General features: G+C 44.1%; 1 protein-coding gene across 50 annotated transcripts in view; it reads right to left on the bottom strand.

Annotated features, from left to right (window-relative positions):
* Positions 1-1647: 1647 nt before the first annotated feature.
* The window catches only part of SORBS1 (sorbin and SH3 domain containing 1), a 180089-nt gene continuing 158409 nt past the window's right edge, over positions 1648-23327 (bottom strand). For 24 of the 50 annotated variants that reach the window (XM_075025836.1, XM_075025835.1, XM_075025841.1 and 21 more), the window contains 11 exons: positions 21793-21960; positions 20333-20379; positions 18513-18627; positions 18280-18405; positions 16703-16897; positions 14067-14795; positions 12623-12739; positions 6707-6766; positions 5885-6075; positions 4466-4578; positions 1648-3835 (listed from right to left, as the gene is read on the bottom strand). In XM_075025836.1, the coding sequence (XP_074881937.1) occupies positions 3768-3835; positions 4466-4578; positions 5885-6075; positions 6707-6766; positions 12623-12739; positions 14067-14795; positions 16703-16897; positions 18280-18405; positions 18513-18627; positions 20333-20379; positions 21793-21960 (1929 nt within the window). In that variant the 3' untranslated portion in view covers positions 1648-3767. Of the gene's footprint in view, positions 3836-4465; positions 4579-5884; positions 6076-6706; positions 6767-10781; positions 11573-12622; positions 12740-14066; positions 14796-16702; positions 16898-18279; positions 18406-18512; positions 18628-20332; positions 20380-21792; positions 21961-23327 lie in introns of those variants that run through there. The other 26 variants (XM_075025854.1, XM_075025855.1, XM_075025864.1 and 23 more) reach the window with 10 other exon arrangements.

Below are 23327 nucleotides of genomic sequence, written 5' to 3'. Positions count from 1 at the left end.
GCTGTTCCTCAGCTGGGGCATGACGAGTGAGGGCAGAGCCTGGGAAGAATATTACCTTTCCCCTAATTTAGCTCTGATTTGTCACTGCTTTAGGCAGTTTTGTTTATCTCTAGCCCCTTAGGGTGTGGTACCACCAACAAAAGAAGGAATTTTTCTATACAGGTTTTTCAGCCAACCTCCTTAGCTGTGATTCAGGAAAAACAGTTGTTCCAGTTGCATGTTAAGCCCCCACCGATCTGACAGTGGACAGGTGGGAGAGGTTGGTTATAACAACAGTGCTGCCATTTACAACTTGAGTGCAAGCATTGCTGCTGATGTAGTAAATGAATACAGCTCATCAGTGAGCCACAGCTCAAGGCTGCTGCTGAAGCTGGGATTTGGCCATGGCTGGAGAGCACTGAGCAGTCAGCAAGTGGGGATGAGGAGGGTCACTCAGATACTGGCCCTACGAGACATGGCCATGAACGATCCCATCACAAGGCACACCCTTTGCCTCTGCAATCCCCTTTCTTGGCTTCCTCCTTTTTCCTGCATTAACTGGTCTTTTCATAGGTTATTTCCTTCTGGGGTACATGCATCCGTACTATTAATCTCATCTCAATCAGAGAGCAGTAGTTCTTCCACTGCATCGTTACATGTCTCCTGGCAGTGAAGAAACTGACACGGAGAGCTCCTTTCCCCCCAGGCATGAGGCATTTCTGGAGGGCTGTGACACACTGCTGGGTCCTCTTCCCCGCTCTGCATGCCCAGCTTCTGCAGTCACAAAAGCATCTCTAGCTTGTTCCTTACCAAGCATACTAGGACAGAGAGTGACATCAGTAAATATCAAGGTTCAGTAGCTACTGATGAGTCTTTTTGCCTTCCTTGGCCGCAGCACTGTAAAGCAAGGGCTAGCAATGCTAGTGACTGCAGCAAAGCAGAGGACAGGATGCCTTTTTACTTTTATGTAAGGTAACCTATGAAACAGAAAAATGGGCTTGTGTCTGCGTGCTTTCTAAGGACCTATAAAACAGCTTGAGGCTTTTGCCTTGAGGCTTGTTTATAGTCTGACTTCCTAAAATCATGATGAATACAGCCACCACATGGGTCTCTCTGCCTGGCTATCCAGTCGCATCAGAGTTTGAATGTGTTGCCCAACTTCGGCTGAGTCAGAGTGCTGCTATCGCAGAAGTCAGTGTCTTACAGCTTTTGACCTAAGTCAGGGTTAAAAATGCACATGTAAACCCAACATCAGCTGACATCCCTTCCCACAGAGGTTGGCATTTGGGGTTTCTTGTCCTATCTAACCTGTTTCGTCATCTCACCCGAGAGAGAGTCACAAAGACCCTTTGTAAACCAGTGGACTTAGGCATGCTCCCGAGCTCCCAGGTCTGCTTGCATGCCACAGCAGCTGCACCCTGACCCCATGTTACAGTGAGATCTGGGTGTAAACAAGCTTTTTCTCTGCTTCTACACCTTGGTTTCTTCGAGAAAAAGTCACAGCCTGCCTATGGCTCAGGAGGGAGAACCAGTGAGCTCAGGCCAAGTCATGAGCAGGATCCTTGGGTGCAGGACACTTGGGAAGCCCACGGCAGACAGCTGCTGCTCAGTATGGACACAGACAGAGACAGCCACAGAGGGGCACTACTACAAAAGTGCACTGCTACAGAACAGCAGGAATAGACTTTATTTAATAATTTGCACAAGGAACACAATAGTAATTCAATAATTCCATTTATTAATTGTCAAATAGTAATCCACTGCAATAAGAAACAAAAAATCAACACAAGCGTAAGTTGCGCTGTGTATGTGTGTGTAACTTAAAATGGCAAGAGCAAGAACAAAAACCTTTAAATGAGTATGTTATATACAGTCAGTATGATCGTGTTACTTTGCTGGATAGATTAATTTGGTGTTATCCAATCTTAGCAACAGGCCTAAGTATTGCTGCAAATAACTGAAGGGCAAACCCAAAGCAGAAAAACAAACCCATAAATAACATGAAGGATTAAAGGTACCTCCTGCAGAAAAGAAACAGTGGTGCTTTGTGTCATATCTGAAACCCTTTCATAATGGATATTTTGTGCTAAAACTCTTTATGTGACCATACGTGGAATTCCATCATTTAAATAAAAGTGGAAAAAAATTCCAACCTTCCACAACTGCCTTTTTTTTTTCCTCCCTTCACTCAATGTGTTTAAATTATTTTTCTATACAAGGTAAGTACATTGTCTGTACAAAGTTAAATATACATATTTACAGTCAAACTTCTGAGACACTGAGCCTTCTCTTCCGCTAACCTAGGCAGAAGACAAGCCTACTTGATTTCAAACCCAGGAGCATGGCTAGTTTATCAAAACATTGTAAGTCATGCTAACAGTTAGTTGAAGTTATTCTTAATAAATCTGTATAAAAGCATCAGCATAAAAATAGGCATTTTATATTATTAAATACAGCTTATGACAAAATAGCAATCTAACCCTTTGCTATTTGTATGGTAACTGTAGGAAGCAGAGTCTGATAGAACCGGTTTTGTTTATGCTTTTTCTTAATAACAAAATGTCTATCAAGAGAGTATTCGTAGTGGATTTACAGGCAAGCATACAGGCAAGCCATGTTTTTGTTCCTCAAGGAAATACGAATCTATGTAACTGGTAATAACTGCTGGGAACAGCTTTCCAAGTTGATTAGACTTTTTTGTATGACTAAGAGGCAGCCAAATACATGTATTTATTTGAGACCTCCTATCAATGCTGTAACAAAAAAAAAAAAAAAAAAAAAGGCACCCTCAGTGATACGTTGATACGTTGCTCAGATTTATCAGAGCCACTAACATTTAATGCTGGGAAAGGAACAAAGTCTTCATCCCAAAGAGTATGCTTCAAACAGTGTGTGATCCTTTAGGGCCAGCAACAGGGCAGAAGAAGCAGAGAAAGTGAACGGCTGTAGGACTCATAAACAGGATTTGCTCTCACGGATGTTCTGTTTATTGGTTCTATTCTTTGTGCAGATAAATGTCAAAGCCAGGCTGATTTCTCTTTAAAAAAACAGGACTCAGTTTGTTTTGATGCACACAATACACTCACACACACACCCTGCACAAAAGAAAAAAAAAACCTGCAGAGATAGGTAATATGTTATTAAAGGGTTTGGGATTTTTGTGCATTTGCATTATGCTTTGGCTGACTTCTCTGGATTAAACCACCAGTCCCAAATTCCTTTTCCACACAGAGCTCTGCAGTTTAAGCATATCAGCTGTCCTCTGCCTCTACTGGGTCTTAAGGTGCATGACATGAAGGAAGGGTTTTCTATGGAAGTGGAAGGCAGAGCAAAGTGAGTCTTCAGCGAGGCAGAAACCAGGCAGAAAGCCTGGCCTCCCTGAACCTTGCCAGTGAAAGGGAGCAGCTGCAGACTGCACACTGCCCCAAAGCACTATCCTACCTCAACACACAAATGAAACCTACACCATGTGCTTCCCTGAAGCCTTCTCAGAGGTAAGTACTCCATACAAATTAAGATTATCACCAGAAGTCTTGCTGGGATGGGGAGAGGAATACACAAAGGCAGCACTGTAAACCAGAAACTGTCTCTTCTTCAGCAAACAAATCATACCCTGAATCTGTGGAAGCAGGGCTACACATTCAACTCAGTACTGTACCACATAACCACATCCTCCTAACACGTCTCATCTCTTGTCTATTACATTCATAAATTGTCTGTTTCTTCACTGTTTAAAAACACCATCTGGAAAACAACCCCATCACTGTCACAGTGGGATCACTGTTATTTTACAGGTACAGAAGCTTCACGTAGTTGCCTGGGAAGGTGCCGAACTGCCTTGTTCTCCTGGACGTACCTGTTGCAAAATAAAACACAAGGAAGCCAGAGTAAGATGGACCCATGCAAGGAAGGCTTAGGGGTTTAAAAAGGTAGAGGTGGCAGCCTCTTCTGCTTGCAGGCATTGCTTTCTAAAACTAAATAGGAGTCCTGGTCAAAGACCCTTTTGATATAGATGACATCACAACTAGTTCTGCTACTAATCATCTTTGGTCTTCCCTTTTAACAATTAATAAGATGCTGGTGAAAGCTCCTGGGCCTATAGGCTAGGAGCCAAACTCCTATTGGTGTAAATGAGCTAATCTCCCTTAAGAAGAGATAACAAGCCTAGATTTGCAGTGTTGAGATGGAGAACACTGTTCAGACTTGCATTCTTTGAAGGTAAAGGGCTAGATTTTGCTAAACATACAGCTACACATGAGGCTGGATTTTCAGGGACTGCAACTCCTATCCATGTGTTCCCTTTGTCCCCTACTTGCCACTTTCTGTTACTTGCCATGGCTCCCTCAGCTTTGGAAAAGCTACAGAAAGCCAGTTTTCCTTGGTTCCCTCTGTTGCTCTGCCATCCGTGGGAGCAAGAAAGATCAGAATGAAGAGTGGAACAAGGAAATTAAGAAGAGAAAAAAGGAAAGGCAAGTGTCACACTCACCCACAAACCAGCCGTCGTCACATTTCTCCATGACATCGACAATGTCACCGTCCCTCAGTTCCAGCTCATCATCGTTCTGAGGAGTATAGCTGTAGAGGGCTTGGTAGCTAACTCTAAAACAGGAAAGATTCTGCACATTAGCTATTGGATTTCCCTGACATCCATTCAGAAGGAGATGTGTCCCTTCCCCTTTCTAATTCCTATTATATTTTGTTCAATGCAGTCTGGACCTGTGTTTTCCATTTGAGAGGTGGAAGCCAACTGCATTAAATTGGCTGTTGTCACGCCATGGCAGTAAAAAGCGTCATGCCTGCAGTGTGGGGGATATGCGGAGAGCTTACGTCTCCTTTTTGCCATGTAGTTGTCTCCATAGACTGTAACAACTGGAGTCTTCCTAACGTGTAGCACCTAGAGAGTGTACGAGTGCAGACGCCCCAATGAATGCAAGCCAAAACCTGGATACACTCATTGCTGGGCTGAGACATCTGTTCCCTTGTCCAGGCACATAGGCAGGGCCATGAATGACCAAATGGCAGAGAGTAAAGGACTCTGCCATTTGGGAAAGGCAGAAGGAAAAAGAGAGTGCCTACTCCACTGCACTAAGGTTGCTAGAAAAATCATAGCTGAGGAGCAACAGTGCAAACAAAATCTAAGGTTGAATCCTGCCCTGAGATACCACTTACACCAGGGGCACTCTGTATTTATCAGGAAGGAACCTTATGGAGTCGAAACAATCTTTGGGCAAATTTGGGCAGGCTTGGATCCCCTGCCTGTGGGGACTGAAGACAGAGCTGATGTGAGACTTTCCGTTCTGCATGGAGGAGTGGGGGAAAGCAAAGGCTCCTTTCAGAAGCCAACTGCCAAGGAACTTCAATCCCCAGCATGCAGTGCAGGCTACTGTTCTCAAAACCAACAGTGAAAGGCCCCACCAAGCTTAATGGCAGCTCCAGGTTTAAACCCACCAGACAGCTTTGAAAATCTCAGCCTTCATTTCTCAGATCATTCAGCCACCAATTCACCTGTGGAACTGGCCAACAACGCACCAAGTAGCACTGGTGTTGGGACTGCTCACTACCGTGAGAAGCTAAGAACAGGGGTGAACACATTGACCCACACCATATGAGTGAGGTGTAGCCAGTGGATATTACTTTGTCTCCAGTTTCAAGACATTGAGATAGTCCCCATAACCAGCATGAATCAATGGTCCAAAGGAGACCCAGTCCTGGATCATGAGATCATTGTTTCAGGTGCTATACAGACACAAAGGTCCCAGTTTTAAACTACTCACGATGATATGTGGCTGACATTTTCCCGTAATTCTAATTTAACTCCTGAAATGCTGAAGCTTTCGCACCTCCCCATCTTCAACATCAGTCAGAGACAAGGCCCCTGGAAGAGATAGGAGCCAAAAGGACTTACATGTCTCGTGGTGTTTGACTTCTGTCAGGGCTGGCTCCTTGCTGCTGTGCTTGAGGTTGCTGAGAAATGATGAGAGATGGTTTATGGTCATTAGAGGTCACCTTGTGGTGAGAGTCAAGAGGCTGAGAAATAGTACTGCAGTAATGAACAGACTTTTCTGCAATGTTTATGATCTCATTGCAAACAGCTTCCTGCGTGGTAGGCAGCATTGACATCCAAGAACACCCAAAGGACAGTCAACAGGGGGGAGGGAGGGGAAAATATAGACAAGAAGAGATGGGACATTCCAGATGCAGCACAAAAGTCCATTTAAAAAAAAAAAAAAAAAAAAAAAAGAGTTGTAGGTCCAGGTAAATATCCAGGTAGTGAAGTGCAGAAGGGATCCAGGTGTAAGCATGGAAAAACAGGCAAGATACAGAAGAATTTGGCATTTAATTTGAAGATTTGTAACAAATACATATACATATATTTTTCAAAACAGCAGCAGCATAAGACGTTGCAATTAGTTATGCAGTGGCACCATTACAAATGCTATGAAGTCAGTTCAAGAATGCAAGGTGGGCCGCTCCATTCATGCATTTTGCTTTGTTTAACTTATACCCAGGGACTGGCAGCACAATTAGCCCAGCTTTGCATTGGCTATGACAGTTTTTCTAATGGCTAAATTCCCTTTTTCTGTTGCAAACAAAACAATATATGCAAATCAATAAATATGTACCTACTTTGCAGCTAAAAATAGTGGTAGCATTTTATTTCTACTGAGGTGTTACTGTCTGGGTAAAGACAGTCTAGGACTACACATCTGATTTAAAGTGGCCTTACCACATAGCTCTTTTCAGACTCTGTGAGATCTGGTCCAGCTCTCAATGAATGGTGGGAAGGCTGTGTGATCACCAAGCAAATAATAAGGAAGATATTTTAGCAGATGTTACACTGATCAGAATTAAAAAAATTTAAATGGAGTGCAGACAACAAAAGAAAATGAACAACTCTTCCCCTCCCCACCCCAACACCACGCTTCTTGGACAACAAGGTCTTTCATTTACACAAGAGACATTAAGGGTACAGTAATGCAACTGCACTGCAGCACACAGAATAATGCTGCAAAGAGAAAGGTGACAGAGAAACAGAAGCTCAGAGCAGGGAATCAGAGTGGAGGATTATGGACACCGCTACAACCAGAAATGGTATATAGTGTCATACTGCATTCCTGCGGGGAGGGGGGGGGAGGGGGGGGACACCCAAGGACAGAAGCACATACTTGAGAGCATCAAACTTGAAAGGCCAAAAGCACGCTGAGAGAAATCTGCTGCTGTTTTTAGAAAAGTCCTCAATGACTCTGACACAGGAGAGAACAGTAACTCGTTTGCTTCTTACAAAAAGACCATCTCAGGTCCTCGGAAGGCACACTGCTATGTAGCCCCATCAAAATAACTCTAGTTTGTACCAAGTGAGGATCTGAGCTGCTTTGTTAATTCTCACAACATGGCAGAGCTTCAGGTCAGAGGAGGCCCTGACTGGAAAACCCAGGATCAAACACCACCACCTGTGAAGTTTCTGGACTCTGCCCTGCCTCTCTCCTCAGTCACAACTCTTCACAGGGACTCGTGTGTCCCAGGGCACAGCAAGGAAAATCAGGGTGTTTGGGGCTGGAGGTTTTATGGGGAAGGGAAAGGTCACTGAGAAAGTTGCACAGGTATCCAGAGCCTGGTTTTGCACGCTTTTTGCATAATCAGACACCTACTGAGAGCAAGGGGCATGCTGTGAGCAAATGGGATGTCTGAACTAGTGTACAGTTATTTGTACTACCTGCAGGACTGCTTGGCAAAGTGGATTGGATAAGATACAGAGCATTGTCATCCTCTGTGATCATTCAACACAATTTTCAACCCAAATTCCAAAGGCCTCTATTTTTATGCTTTCCCTCCTCCTCTTTATTCACTTCAACAATTCCCTTCAGTAAAAGGCTTCCTTTCTCACGGCACCCCGAGACAAAGCAGAAGCAGAGGATAAAGAGGTTTGTGACACCTTCAGCCCAAGCATGCTCAAAGTTTGGAGAAGTGCAGGGTGATAAGCTCATCCCTGTTTAATTCCCATTCTCAAAGCTTCTTTGAACCACATCTTGGACCTCTGGAGCTGTGCCTATCATTGTATTAAAGCAAACTGTCTCTTTTGAGGACTGTGACCCACTCTGGGCCAACCCAACCCCACAGCAAGCCCTTTGTAGTCAGCTGTACTGTCTGGGGCTGGAATCTGGGATCACTGCCCTAAGAAACAATGCTCTGTTACCATGTACATTTCTACAGAAAGAAAATTAAATATAAGTTGCATAGGCTAATTGCAGTGGAATTCACATTCAAAGCATTTACTGTGGGGCTTGAAATCATGACAGAATTTCTGGAAGTCATTCCTGCCTGTATATCATTAGCCCTGAAAGACAAATGGAATAATTAGAAATTTAATTAATAAATTAATTAAAAAAATTAATATTGTGCAGACCAACTGGATATAGTGTATCAAATCTGATGAGATCAGAGCTAACTCAAGTGGTCAAGGAGCTGGGAAAACCAATTGCCAGGCTGAGATGAGAGGCAGCTGTAAGAATGATTTTTTTTTTTTTTTTTCCTTCACGAAAGTGCTTCTCTGCTCCATACTAATAAATTGACTGCTGAAATTGCTCCATGAGCTCCTAAGACCGCATGGTCCATCTCTCATTGACTACTTGTGACCTCCCTGACCAGCTTTTCCTTCAAAAAGCATTAATAACTATGAATTAAATTAGTTATTTGAAAGCTAAAAAATTGACACTACCTCTGAATGCTCCATAGTGCAGACGTGTATGTGTAATACCAGCAGGTGCAGCCTACCAGCATCAGAAACTTGACCACATTCCCTTTCCTGGCAGCATCCTCACAGGGACTTCCATGAGGCAGCTGTGCAGGGGCAGAGGCCAAGCAGTCCCCCTGCCCTCCCAGCAGCCCCCAGTTCCCAACAAGACACACGACCAAGCAGATCCCTTCTGGCCTCTGCTCCAGAGATCCAGGCAGCTCCTACCAAAGCTGTGGGTGTCTCTGCACTAACTCCTAGGGCTACAGCAGAGCCATACATTGAAGTGATGAAACACCCTGAAGTCAGCAACTACACAACATTAGCCAAACAGGATGAAAAACTGACCAGATCAGATCCTATAATTTTAGGCTGTAAATGTACCACACCACTGCTTCAAACAGGTGACCTTGATAGCACAGCCTAGATGGCTTTTAAAAAAAAGGCAAAAAAAAATGCCCTACATTATTCTTACAGGGAGAGAAGAGAATAAAGAAAAAAAAAAAAAAAAGGTGTTATAGGTCCAAATGCTCTTCAAAGATGGGTTTGGAAAGCCCAGGTACTACCTACAGTGGTGGTTCCATGTGCCAGAGGTGGCTGAGAAATCAGCAAGTGTGGGGCACAGCTCCAAAGTATAAAACACAGAGGTTCCCCCAAAACACTGAGCCAGCCTTGCTGCTACTGGAGGTAAACTGAGGGCCCTAAAAGTGAACAAGTATTCACAACCCATGGGGACAACCTAACTTCTACCCTCTCAGTCACACTACATGCTTTGTTAAGACTAAGTGAATAAACTTAAGCAGGTGCTTAAAGTATCTATGTCTCCATGTCTACAGACTCTACAAATACACAGTACAGTCAGTCCTGAAGCACAGCTCGCCACTGTTTCCACCTCATAAAGAGTTTGAGGATGGATCTAAAGAGCACCACAGGTTTGTAAGAATACCAGAAAAAGGTTTTAACTGTTAGGAAACAAGATGCTGGGGCTATTCAATAGTGCTCTCCCTGCTCTTAGCAAACTCAAGTGTCATCAGTGTGACTATCCATTGCAGCTCTTGTTTACATATCTTCCATTCCTGTCTGGTGGGAGTTAAAGGACTACATAAGCAAAGAGAAAGCTAAGCGGAACAGACTAACAGACAGACAAGACAGACAGACAAATTGGCATCCCCTCAGAGAAGGGCACACATCAGCAGTGATGGTCCCACACATGAATGAAGAACCATGAGCAGGGAGGACTCCCCAGCCTAGCCAAAAGAAAAAAGGAAAACCTCCACACATACCCAGCCCCAGCTGGGGTGAAGCTTTCTGGTGAAAGCTGGCCAAAGAGATCTCACAAAGGACATTGAAAAGGCTGCAGTGCGGAGTGACCTGACCTAAAGGCCGTCAAAGTCAATGGAAAGACTCCTTGGCCCCTGGATCAGAAACTTGAAGGCTGTGTCTACAGCAGAAAAAAATGCATCTCCTGTGGGAGCAGGTACCAACACCTGCCACAGGCTGTGCAGCTCCAGCTTGGACAATAAACACACTGGGCAGAAACGCCATCGTGCTGAACCTGTGGGGCAGCAGAAAACCACTGTGGGGGGATAACAGCTTACCTTGGAGATGGTGCAAAGTAATGACCATGATAGCGTAGCTGGTCTGTGCTGGGGAACATGGGCTCTGAATATCCTCCTCATACTCACTCCCTCTCTACCAGCACAACTGGGTGAAATTACTCACTGCTCTGCCTGAGTGGTTTTGCAGAAGTGGAAAGGAGCAGAGAGCCCCCCACTGACACCCCTCACACTGCTGGGCGATACAGGGACCCTCGTCCAGCCACTCCTGCCTTCCCCAGCCCACAGTTGCGGTCTCACCCTGCGGCTGAAGCTGCTGCACTACTCACACACTTGCTAGCACCGCTGCTGACTGTTACACTGTGCTAACAGGACCTCAGAGTAAAACACGTATTGAACTAGAAAATTCCCAAGGGTCCCTTGAGATAAATTAATTTGATAGATTACATCACTGCTTAGTATCATGTTTTACTAGAATATTGAAACAAATTGTCTGTAAGTTATACTTGAAATACCTTTCACATGCTGTGGGGTCGTTCTTTTTTTCTTTTTAGTTTGGACTGTGAAACTAAACAAAAGGGAATAACTTCAGAATAGCTAAAAGAGCCATTGCACTTTATATTGTTACTTAACGGAACAGGCAAGAACACAGTCCTTACACCAGTACTGCACCAAAGAGGTCTTAAACCTGCAAAAACCCTGGGTCAAAATTTCTTAACTGGGGAGGTTCTCTATAATGAGAAAGAAAACTAAAATTCAAAATGGTAAAATACCTCAGACACCAGGGATGGACAATAATGGAAAAAACCCGCAAACTTTCCATGTCTCATTTGATTAAAAGCAATTAAAAGATGACAGATTTTTTGAAAAGGCCTCCAGGATATTACCTGCAGTTCTGCTGAAGCCATCAGCCTCTGTATGGGTCATGCAGATAATGAGAAGCCATTTGCTCATATAAACACCACTCCTACTCCCTAAACAACTGTAGACCCAGAGCTAGAAAGGAGGTCAAGACTGTCGATAATGTCACACTCAGTTTTAACTTGACACTGACAATGCTCTGGTTGTCAAGGCATATAAAACATAAATTTTGGCTTGACTCTGCCTCCAAAGAAAGGCCACAGGGTCCTATTACAATCAGGTGCAACACCTAAAATAGAACTGTGTGCTAGTCAGCACTCGGGAGAAACATCTTTCCCTAAAGGTGGCTCTTTGCTCTTGCTCCTTGGAGTCGCATACATCCAGTGCAAGCACCAGCAGCACCAAGTAGATCAGAGGTCAGGAGAAAGGCCAACACAGAAGACATCTATGGATTTTTAACATAAAGCAGAATATGTATCCTATTAGACTCTGATATTGAAACTGAAATGGAAGCAGGAGGTGGTCAGTGAAAAGTTGTGCAAGCTCATGATCAGAGGGAAATAAGGTGAGTAAAGGTAACAGGAAAATTCAGGGTTAAAGCTGTATCTCGCTCTCATAAACTGATCAAGAAAATAAGTACCATTAGCAACTACTTCCCATGCTCATCCTGCCTGAGCAGCCTGCCTGGTTCACCGATCAAGCCGAAGATTGCTTCCCCAATACCCATCACTACAAACTCAGTCCATTTTTTGCCAACTGTGAGCCTTCTCTGTTTCAAATATTGCCATCTTGTGGAACCTGCCTGGAAGTACTGACCAGACACCAGCAGCTAGGAGCACTGCTCATTTCCGGACCCTGCACATCCCAGCCACACAGTGCTGAGGCTGAGTTGGTTATGCTGCACAGACCCTACTGCATCCCTCCTTAAAGACGTTTGTCGCTCTCAGCAACAGAGCTGAGCCCCTCTGAATGCAACCTGAGAAGGCTGGAACAGATCCCTGACATTGTGGATACCAAGTTGTATATGCCTTACTCCCACCTATGAGATGCTCAAACCCTGAATCCTGATCTCAGGTGGTTAAATGAAACCTGAACCAGAGTATCTCACACTATACCATTCCTGCTAACAAGGCCACTGATACTGCCTTATAATGCAATCAAGCTGCAGGAACTCAAGGTCAGAACTAAATAAGCCCTGGGTTAATCCTTTGGAGGAACAGAAAATCAGATCCCCAGCTGGTACAAACTGGCAGAAACCCAGACTTGAGCTATGTGGATTTGCACCAGCTGAAGATTTTGCCAATACCTGCCCTTCTGCACAGCCTGGAAGTAATTTTAAATTATTTAAAAAAATATATAAAAATTCTGAATTCAATGACAGGAGAAATATCTCACCTGTGGAATCAATAAATGGCTAAACAAGCATATGACAAAACAATGGCATGGCATGGAAACAACTCTAAGTAATGGAAGAGTAATCAGCAAAGATGATTACCTGTGGCTTATTGACTCTGTGTGTAAGTCTGGGAGGTGGTTGTGTTGTGACAGTAGAGGAAGAGAGGGCAGAGGAAGAGAGAGGAGCAGATGAAGAGAATGCTTTTGAGTCTGCAGTCTTTTGAAAAAAAGAAAAGTTGGTCAGATTGGCACACATTCTCTTATCACAATCACTGCTAGTGATAAGAGCATCTACTCTCCAGTAAATTTGATACACACACAGCAAACGTAACGCCATGCAAGAAAAAGTGCAGTTTCCAGTCGGTTTGTCTGAGCTGACCACCTCATTCTGTTTAAACATGCAGGTTATGCCTGTAAAATGCTACTAAAAATATATCCAGATGGTAAACAGCACAGTCTTCATACAGCTTTGAATATACATCTAGTTATGATTCAAGCAGAAATCAAACAATTTGTCATAAGATTTCCCAGTGTGAAATGTGTCATCTTAGAAACCCTAGTTCCTCATTATTTAACCTTGGCTAAGATGGGGTATATCATGGAGGCTATCGCAGTGCATCCAAGACAGTATTTATAAGGCTATGATTTTGAGCTCCCCAAACTTCCACTCTTATACAAGGTAGCATGGGGGTGCTGTAATGTATTTGGGCTGGCTGTAGCCCGCAACGGACCCCAGGTCAACAGAAAGCTGCAAAGTAAGGCAGATCTCCTATACCAAGGCTTGGGGCAGAAGATACCTTGTAGAAGTTACTGCAGGGTTCCACGTGTTCCCTCTCATTGTAACATACAGCTACATATAACTAAAAACTCTTGGGGAAAAACATCACTAGGTCTAATTCTCATTTGTGGCTAGACCCTTTCACATCATTTTGGAAATGCAAAGGTAATAAATTCCACTCCATCCATAGATAACAGTCAAGTCTCCCTGACTTAGTCATGCACATCCCAGGCTAAGGTTCACTAAACCATAGGCTCCAGGATCAACAGGGGACAGCTCGTGTGATTCTGGGAGCCAAGCTGGTGTTTACAAGGCTTTTCAGTCCTTGGCTTTAGGAGGAACAAATAAATCTTATAACCAAAGATGATCCATTGCACACTGGAAAATCTCTGAATAGCACGGAATTGCCTGTATTCTACACAGTGAAGTATATGGGCATGAGGCCTGCGTGATACTTTCATCTGATACATCTGGTAATAGCCACTATCTGGGACAATCACCTCGTTAGACGTGACCAGTTGAGCAAGTCCTGTGTTATTATCTATTCTAAAATAATTTTCACTACACTGCTCCTGAGCCCTTTTCTACAACTTTTTGATCTGCTATCCAGTGAATGCCACTGGCGACCCCTGGAAGAAGGTCTTAGGATCATCAAAATGACACGTGGCAGCCACAGGCTCTGCCTGGCCAGCAGAGCAGCACAAACCTCAACACACCAGCTAAAATCAGCAATTCAGAGCAGCACACACACATGCAGGAGAAGTACCTTCTTTTCCCCGCTTTGAAACTTTCCCAGATCACCTTTCCTCATGCCTCTTTTCTCTGTTTTACCTCCCTGCACAATAGCCATTAGCTCCTGACACAACTGGTTGTCCTCAGAGGAACTCACAGGTCTCTTTTCTGGGCTCACACGCATGTCTAGTTGGGATGGTTTCAGGCAGCGCTCAACAGAGATCTTGGAAACAGCATAAGCACCCTGCTCGGGGTTGCTGCTGCCCTCTCTAGTCTTTTGGAGCCAGGCTTGGCTGCCAGTGATGTGATGCTGCTCTGCGAGGATGCTTTCGGGGTTCTCCACTGCCCAGCGAGGGGAGTTAGAGTAGCTCACGCTGGAAGAAAGGGAGCCAACAAACTTTTCTTCGCTTTGCGGAGTGGCCTGATAGAAACTGCGAGCGGAGGACCGAGGTCTGGATGAGTAAGAGGGCAAGGGGGATTTAATGGACCTGGGAGTCGAGGAGCCAGAGAGATGAGAATGGTGGAGGCTGACCGTGGGGGAAGGGCTGGCTGCAGCAGAAGGCGAGAGATAGTCAGCGTGAGAGAGAGAGGCTTCAGGCGGAGAAGGCAATGGAGGAGTTATGGCAGGAGTGGTGCTAGGAGACACTCCTACGGTCAGAGCAATCCACTCAGATGTGACCGCCTGCACCTCTGGAGATAAGGTGCGGCGTGCAAAAGGCAAAGGCGGAGGAGTTGGTGTATGGAGCAGCTCAGAGCTGGGAGACTTGAAGGAGACAAAAGCAGGAGAGAAAAAGAAAGAAATGAACAAAAAAAATAATAAAGGAAAATACAAAACAACCAAGCAAAAGTAAAAGGAGAGAGAGTGAGCGTGTAGAGGAGCAGATCTGTGACCAAGCATGGTGCATAAGTTTTCCATGGACAGCTGCACCATGTTGGAGAACGTGCCGTCCACAGCTACTTCAATCACAGAGTCCAGTCCATATCTGTGCTGCTAATACCCTTCTCCAGCCTCTGCCAGGATGCCAGACACAAAATGTCTTGTGGAAGATCTTAGACTTCATACCATATGCCCCAAGTCCCTCTGGGAGCAGTTGCAGCCACCATGCATGATGGCAGCATGCAGCATTTGATTGGCCTGGCAGTAATACCTGGGGCTCCAGCAACTCACACTGTGGACCCAGTCAGAATTCACTGCTGCAATGAATTTTGGCTTTATCCAACTCTAGCCTGCTCCTCAAGAAACTTGTATTGCTGAAGCTGTGGAGGAGAAAGGGATCAAAAATGCTGGCTGTGGCTATTTAGTCTTTAGGTGATTAAAGTACGTCCTATGTTTATAAAGGCAGAACACAACTGAGTTCTGCCCTTAGCTATTACCACCAGCGATGTCAATGAGATCAGCTACATTAGCACTGATCACAGTGTTTCTCAGTCCTCTGCCAAGTTAGGCAAAAAGTAAGGGAGATAATTGATTTACTAGGGAAGGAATCAAAAGAATAGCAAAGGAAACCAAAAAGGGGTGGATACGATCCCTTCTATCAAAGGGAGAAGCTTGCAGAGAGCTGGTGGCAGACAGTCCACAGTTATGGAGAGACTGCCAAGCTCAAACAGAAATGCTTAGCTGAGGTCCACTTTGACAGGGAACCCCAAACAAGCAACAAGTCTTTCCTCTTTACACAGTGGCTAAGAATAAAACCACTCCTTTTAGGGAAGATCCAAGACAGACACCAGGCATGAGCCATGGCAGCTTTTCCCATCTGTCCTATATTATATATCCCTTCCTCCCAGTCCCAATTCTCCACTTTTGTTCCTTGCAGTCTTGACCTCAGAATGACCTTGCTTTGGTCCTGTGGGTGAGAGGGGGATGCACCAGAACCTCATGGCCGAGACCTAGACACGTATGCTGACCTTTGAAAGCATGAGTATTTGCAGGATGAGAACAAACCAAAGGGATTTAGAGACTCACTGCCTCCCTGATATGTTTTCCATGGCAAACATTCTGGGATCCCCATACAGTTACCTGCTGCCATTTTGATTTCTGGTTTGAACTGCAGTATGGTTTATAGTGAATCTAATATTCATGGAAGATCCCAGACTGGCCTGCTCTCAAAACCTGAGTTCATTTAAGCACCAATTTCAAATAATACAGGCTGCTCTCCTGACCCTGTCTCCCAAAACCTTGGTTGTGTGCTGGAACATTTAGAAGTATACAGCTTGATTCAAGCTGACTGGGATCAACATAATGACTCCTACAGACTGTAACAGCCTGTGACGCCCTTTTAATAGTCATAATAAAAAATTCACTCATCACAGCGGAGGTCTGTAAAGTGTAAACACACACTCAGGAGGAGCTGGATCATTCCATCTCTGGCAGTGAAATTTATTCAGATGGCTGTCAACTGTAGCCCTTTCAACCTGGCCTGAATTCAAGCTACAGATCAGAGATGAAAAGCTGAGTCTCCAAATCCCCAAACGACCCATTCATTAACCTTTCTGGTAAATGAAACATCACCTTTTCCTGCAGTTGCAGCATACTGCAGGGAGCACATGGCTTTTACTGCACAAAACATTAGTCTTAGCTACAGCTTTTTTCAGCTGTTGCTTCTTGCACAGCAATGGCAACATCCCTCTGTTCTGCAAGGTGCTATAACTGGCTGCACCTAGTCCAAATACCTGTGGTGAAGCTGTCATGCTGCGATTAGGGGAGAGGGACATTGGCGGGTCAGGATAGTCAACAGCATTCTTGACCACTGGCCGTTTGAGCACCTCCACGTAAGTGACAGGGAAGATGCCTTGGCGATTGGTGCCAGAGATTTTTCCTTCATACCAATTCTCATCCACTCGTCGAATCAACGTGATCCTTTCACCCTATGGGAAGGAACAGTAATGTAGTCCAGACTTCAACGTATCTCATCATTCCAAAGCAGATTACATTTTTAATCTTGCTGCAGCTGACTTAAAACAATCAGTGGCTCTCAGCCTCCCCTGTTTCCCAGTTATGTGGTCCTAACCCTAACCTCTGGGTGGGAACAGTATTTTTCAGTTCAGAGAAGGAGGAAATGCAGACCATAGAATCATAGAATCATTTAGGTTGGAAAAGACCTTCAAGATCATCGAGTCCAACCATCAACCATGCCCACTAAACCATGTCCTGAAGTACCCCGTCTACTGGCTTTTTGAATACCTCCAGGGATGGTGACTAAACCACTTCCCTAGGCAGCCTATTCCAATGTCTGACAAGCCTCTCAGTAAAAAAATTTTTCATAATATCTAACCTAAATCTCCCTTGCCTCAACTTGAGGCCATTTCCTCTCATCCTATCTCCAGCCACCTGAGAGAAGAGACCAGCACCCACCTCACTACAAACCCCCCTCAGGTAGATAGATATTCTGGTGCTGACTTGGGCTGTCTGCAGACTCAGTTATGCTCACATTTTCAAGACCCTACTTGCTAAAGCTAGTTAAAAAAGTGGAAACCAGCAGTTTCAGGATGACCATGAGACTCTCAGGGCTATAAGGTGTATAGGGAGTACGCACAGGTCTGCAGTTTAAACTAGGTCTCTCTGTGCTGTCTGCTGTTTTGCTGACAAATGAAGTGACTTCTAAATCCTTAATACAAACTGCAAGACCCACGTTCATGTATAATTAAAAGAGATGAAAGACAAGATCTAATCTGAGCATCAAAACAGAAAGCTGGTTGAGATGGAGAAACACTGTTACTTAATCTAAATATGGCTGTCTTTGCTCTGAACAGCCATTACACAACCCGTTCCTATGCCTTCACTCTGCAGTCAGGTCTAGCCAGTCACTTCAATAACCACTGAGCCTTGCTTGCCTGTGCTCAATGATACGACTTGTACTACAAAGGAATGTGAACCCTGTTTCCTTCTTTTCTATATTGCTATTCTCATGTGACTATGTGCATCTCCACTGGAGAGGATCAGACTAGAGACATGTCACCAAATATCTAAATTTGCCTTGCAGAGCCAGGCTTCCAGCACTTGCCCTCGAAGTACCTTCTCAGCTAGCCCTAAGGAAGCAATTGGCATTTCTTGATTCAGCCTACCTGCAACACTCTCACTGCAATGCACTACCTAATGACTGGAGTAAAAACATGGGTGATGAGAAGGAATCCTTCCTGAATACAGAGTTCATCTTATTGGAGCTTTCATTTGGAAACTGCAAGTTACTAGTGTTAAAAAACTTCAGCATTTGTCTGGATTCAATTCATCATCACAACAAAAGTCCTACCTTTCTGAAGGACATTTCCACTTGGGTATCCCCATTGAAGTTGAACTTAGCAATAGCATCTCCATATTCCAATACTTGCAATGGTGATGGCTTTTTGGGCTGAGCTTTCTCAGCTGGTGGGAGGAGCTAGAATGCACAAACAGAATCAAATGAATCACATACAAAAAGCCCATAAACTGGTCACTGGCAGAAAGGGAGTGGGCAAAGAGAAGACCTGCAAGAAAAGCAGCTACCTCTATGTATGATCGTGGGAAGATGCCAACTCTGCCATGGTGTTCACCTTCATACCAGTTCTGGTCAATCTGCTTGTAAATGTAAACAATATCTCCTTTCTGCAGAGGAAGTTCCCTGTTAACAACACAAGCACTCCATCAGAACTTCACTGGAGAACAGACAAGTTCTCTCTCCGTCCAGCAATCCCTAGGTACCAAGGTCTGCATCAGCCCTGTTGATACAAATCATGCTCCACCCAAAGTGAAAGCTACATGTTGAGAACAGGATGTGCAGGGACTCCCTTGCTCTTTGGGCATCCTGTCAAAAAAGCTGGCCTATGAGGTCCCTACTAACCACACACCCTCCAGCAGCAATGGGATCAAGCTCAAGCAAAAGATACCACTGGTTGCCTTCTATGTTGGATATGGGGAGCAGTGCTCAATTCCTGTTTTGAAAAAGGTCATGTCACACATGCCTTCCAAAGAGACACATGATTTTAATGGAAGCTAGTTTGCTGATTAGATGAACCCACCCCCACATGCCAATGTTGATCCTGCAATGATTACACTTCTGGTCCACTGACTTCACCTGGACTAATGATTGGGATTTCAATCTATAGTCTTCAGCGCTAAAATTATGAATGTCTGCAGCTTGAGGAACTCCCACTGTGGACAGCTTGTACTAGGCTCATAAACCTACTACTCCTACTACCCACAGGAGAACAAACAACCCAGGCTTTCCTAACATGATTTTCACAAGCTCTCCTTTACTTTTGTCTGGCACCCTGCTACATTCTGCTGCTCAAGGGACACAACAGTTATACCTTACATCTGCCTCAGTTTTATTACAGGTGCTGGGAGATGCTCTATAAATCATTACAAATCATCACCTATAGAATATATAACAAAATATTCCCAGGACATCAGCATTTCAGAAGAAAAACAGCAGGTCCTTCACTGAATTCTCTTCTTCTTTCTTCCCTCCCTAGCAATGTAAAAATGAGAGCTTCTCCAGGCTCATGCAGAGGGAAAGGCCTTCCAGGCCTTCTCTTCACAGCAGTGTTCTCCAAAAAGAACGAATAGTGCTGTGTGATTCACCCAAGGGACCACAACAGGGCTTGGAGCTACAACAATGCCACCAGAAACATCCACTGTTGTATCCACGGATGCCAGGGGAACAGTGACCACTCTGTACCCTTATGGGTCCTGAATCAGGAAAATCCTCAGTCAAGAGCCCATCTACATGCTTAAAGCTAGGCATCTAAGTCCCTTGCTGACTTTGGGCTATGCTTAGCACAGTGAAAAGGATGCTGCTGTTCTGCATATCTATGTTCTTCTGACCATCTGTATGGCAGATTTACACAGTGAGCTACTGACTAACACAGTTCTTCCAGCTCTTAAATCAGAGCACAAACAGCAATGTCATGCAGGGGAATCACTTCTGTCTTCTTCACAAGAGCAGTGATAGAGCTGCTGCTGAAAGGTCTCACCCAGCCATCCTGCTTACAAGATGCAAGGAGCACATCACCCAGAGACCCATGGCTCCACCCACCCTCAGAGCACAGCACACACTTGTTCCAGTAAAGTAGGCAGGTTTGCCCTAAAAATCACATGGGATACAGATGCCCAGAGAAAGAAGACATTTTCCTACAGGTCCTTTAGAGGCTACAACCTGCAGGATTCATACTACTTTTCCCTGCCTTACTATGGACAACTTTACTTTGAGCTGCTGGAAAGACACTCCCAAAACATGAATCCAATTTCATGACACTTCATAAATGCTGCATCCTAGGGTGAAAAGCAGAGGAAGAACACTCAAGGTAGTAACAAGCAGTACTCACTTTAGCGTCTGTGCTTTAAAGTCAAACTTGGCTCTAGCAGGTCTCATCTAGAGGGCAAAAAAATCAACACATTAAAATAATAATTAGGTTTTTCAACCCTCTTCTACAGCCAACATTAGTCTGGGGAAGAAATTGAATGCACATATTCGGCTACATCTTGTGTGCAACTGGTACTACAGTCCAAATATGCTGGATGGGTCTCTCCCATCAGGGCAAAAAGTGCTAACTTCTGGTATAACAGCAACTAAGAGCTCTACAGGAAATGGATTTAACAGCAGTAAACTTTTAAATGTGACAAACCCTGCTGAATGAAAGCTGCTCCAGTAACTACTGTTACTGGGGCTCCGGGACTAAATTGCCCTTGATGTGAATGGAAAAGCAAAATTTACCAGCTGGGAAAAAAACAGTAGGATTTTATTTGATGTGGCTCTTATTGATTATTTCTGGCCCTGCTGAATCCTGCAGTGTGACCCATGTACTCTGTATAAATTGGCAGGAAAGAGACAAAGGTGAGGAGGAAACACGAATAAATTAAGCATGTATCTTAAAAAAAAAAAAAAAAAAAGTCTTCAGTGGCTATAAAGCCAGAGAGGACATTGACAGCACGCCTAGGCTTTAAAGCTTGATTTACTCGGTTGATTTTCTAATGGCCACAAAATATTCAGACAATTTTAAAGTCATTTTGGTAATAGAGCATAAAATAAGAAGTAGTCTCATTCATGTGACACCAGAGCATTTGAAACTACATAAAGGGCAGACAAGTGTACTCCATCCACACAGTGACCACCCCACCCACCACCACAGTGCAGCACCTCTGGGGAACCAGAGCTGCTGTCAAGAGTCCCAGCAGTAATCCCTAAGGCAGAAAAAGGCATTTGGTCAGGACACCTGGACTAGCATCCAGCCCTCAGGAAAAGTGCCTTGGGCTCATGGGAAAACCATCTACCTCCTCCTTTGTCTCTTTCAGAAAGACCGACCAGGTCATACGCAGTGAAACATGCTGAGACTTTTTCCAGTTGTTTCTAAAGGACATTAAGCATCTTTCAAGAGAAGAAACAATCTACTTCTAAAAGAAACGAGACAGTCACATGGCCAGGATCAACAAGACAAAGTTTCTAAGCATAAGGCACAGACAAGAAGACAATGTAGCAATATGATGCAAAAGATGTAGAATGCCTTTGATTCACTAAAAGTAGCTGATATTTAAAGGCATGCATCACAGGTGTGCACCAGCAATTCTCAGCAGGCATGCTTTAACGTATGCAGCTTGGTAGAGATATCAATTAATTTACCAGGCACAAGAGTCAAAGCAGATCTAAATGAAGCCAGAATGGGAAAGGGGAAGGTGGAAAAAAAACAAACGACATTCTCTAAAGAGCTAATGTCGGCCTAAAGCACAACACTATGAGAGGCAAATATTGCTTTGGGTCAAGCAGCAGACTGAGGTAACTAAAACAGACCTCTGACCCAGATTTCCTCTTTGCTGTATCGTCTACATTTAGGAGGTCCCCAAATCGCTCATTAGTGATAAACTGATGGTGCGTTGGAATAACCCCTGTGTGCCTTCTAGCTGCAATATCAGCTTCTTCTTGCTCACGTTTAAGTCGTCTCTGGTCCTCTAAAAGTTTCTGCCATAAAATTGCATAAAATGGGCAGTAAATCATCTAGTTAAAGGCATTCAAAAGCTGCCATAAATGTGACTTAAATAAAATTTCTGAGGTCCCAGTAAATAGCTGGGATTTTACAGTTCAACATAAAATACTGATTCTACTAACTACGCAATATCCTTTTGTTCTGCAAGCACAGAAGGTACATCACCATTATGGCATAACTGAACCCAGCTCATACAGAGGATCTGATCCACAGCTGATGGAAGTCAACGAGGAGTTTTTCTAAGTTTTGGCCAGGTCCTGGGAGCTTCTAAGAAGATTGCTGATAATGCAGGGGGCTGATCCAAACCCCCTTCAACCAATAAGGAGTTTCTCTCACTGACTTCCAAGAGACCCGAATCAGCCCCACAGTTAAGTTCCGAGGCACCAGACTCCCCTGAGCTTTGCAAGGAGCTTGGGAGAGTGCCTAACCACCCTCAGGTATCAGGTGCTCCCATACTTCCTTTGTGCTCATGTAATACACTTCGTAAAATAAAGTAAATAAACCCCAAAGAATTATTTTGGGCTTCTGAAGTCTCTGGCACTCTAATGGAAATGTGCATTCTTGACTACCTGGGCAGAAGGATTCTTCCACCTTTTGGGGCTGACTGTAGGCTGAAGAGTTCAGCTCTGTGCTAACTCATTTGAAGCCAGCAGGTCTTAGTGAATTCAGAGTTTTGCTCTCACACGTTTTAGTGCTGGATTTTGCAAGTGGAAGGATTACTGTTTCACGGGAGAAGACAGTAAAAATATATTTTTCACATAGGAATTAAGAGCAGGTTATACCATATTTCAAAGCACACATAAACATTATTTGAACTCAGAAAGTTAACACTAAAAATAAAAACTTTTTTTTTCCCCCCAGGCAGTGAAAATTAATTCCAGCTTCCTGGAAAGCAATCACTTTATAACTTCTTTAACTCAGCTTGAATACATTGGTGCTGAAAAGTCTATGTGGCTTTCCTATTATTTCGGTTTGTCTCAGTGTTGCCCAGCCATTCCAAAAAGGACTGCTATATTCTGTCATCAACAACTTGAGAGACCATAAAGAATTATAATTTGCACTGGGGGGAAACCTCATGCTTTCTGATAGCTTAAAATATTGTACATTTGCTCTTCAAAACCTGAAGACCCCCACAAGAAAAATACTGTTCTCACCAGTTTGATTAATACTGACTCAAGTGGCTTGCTTGGAGAACAATAAAAACTCAACCCACAGAATAACCATTTCATTTTTATCTGTGATTACTGGGGTGTTGTACCACATCTCACATACATCTCCAACCTTTTTACATTCTTCAAAGCCCCCATATATCATTTTGTGCAATTGATAAGAACCATCAGGT

The sequence above is a fragment of the Buteo buteo genome, chromosome 4 (genome assembly GCF_964188355.1).
Source record: "Buteo buteo chromosome 4, bButBut1.hap1.1, whole genome shotgun sequence".
Classification (NCBI taxonomy): domain Eukaryota; kingdom Metazoa; phylum Chordata; class Aves; order Accipitriformes; family Accipitridae; genus Buteo; species Buteo buteo.
This window is presented reverse-complemented; position numbering and strand designations above follow the sequence as displayed.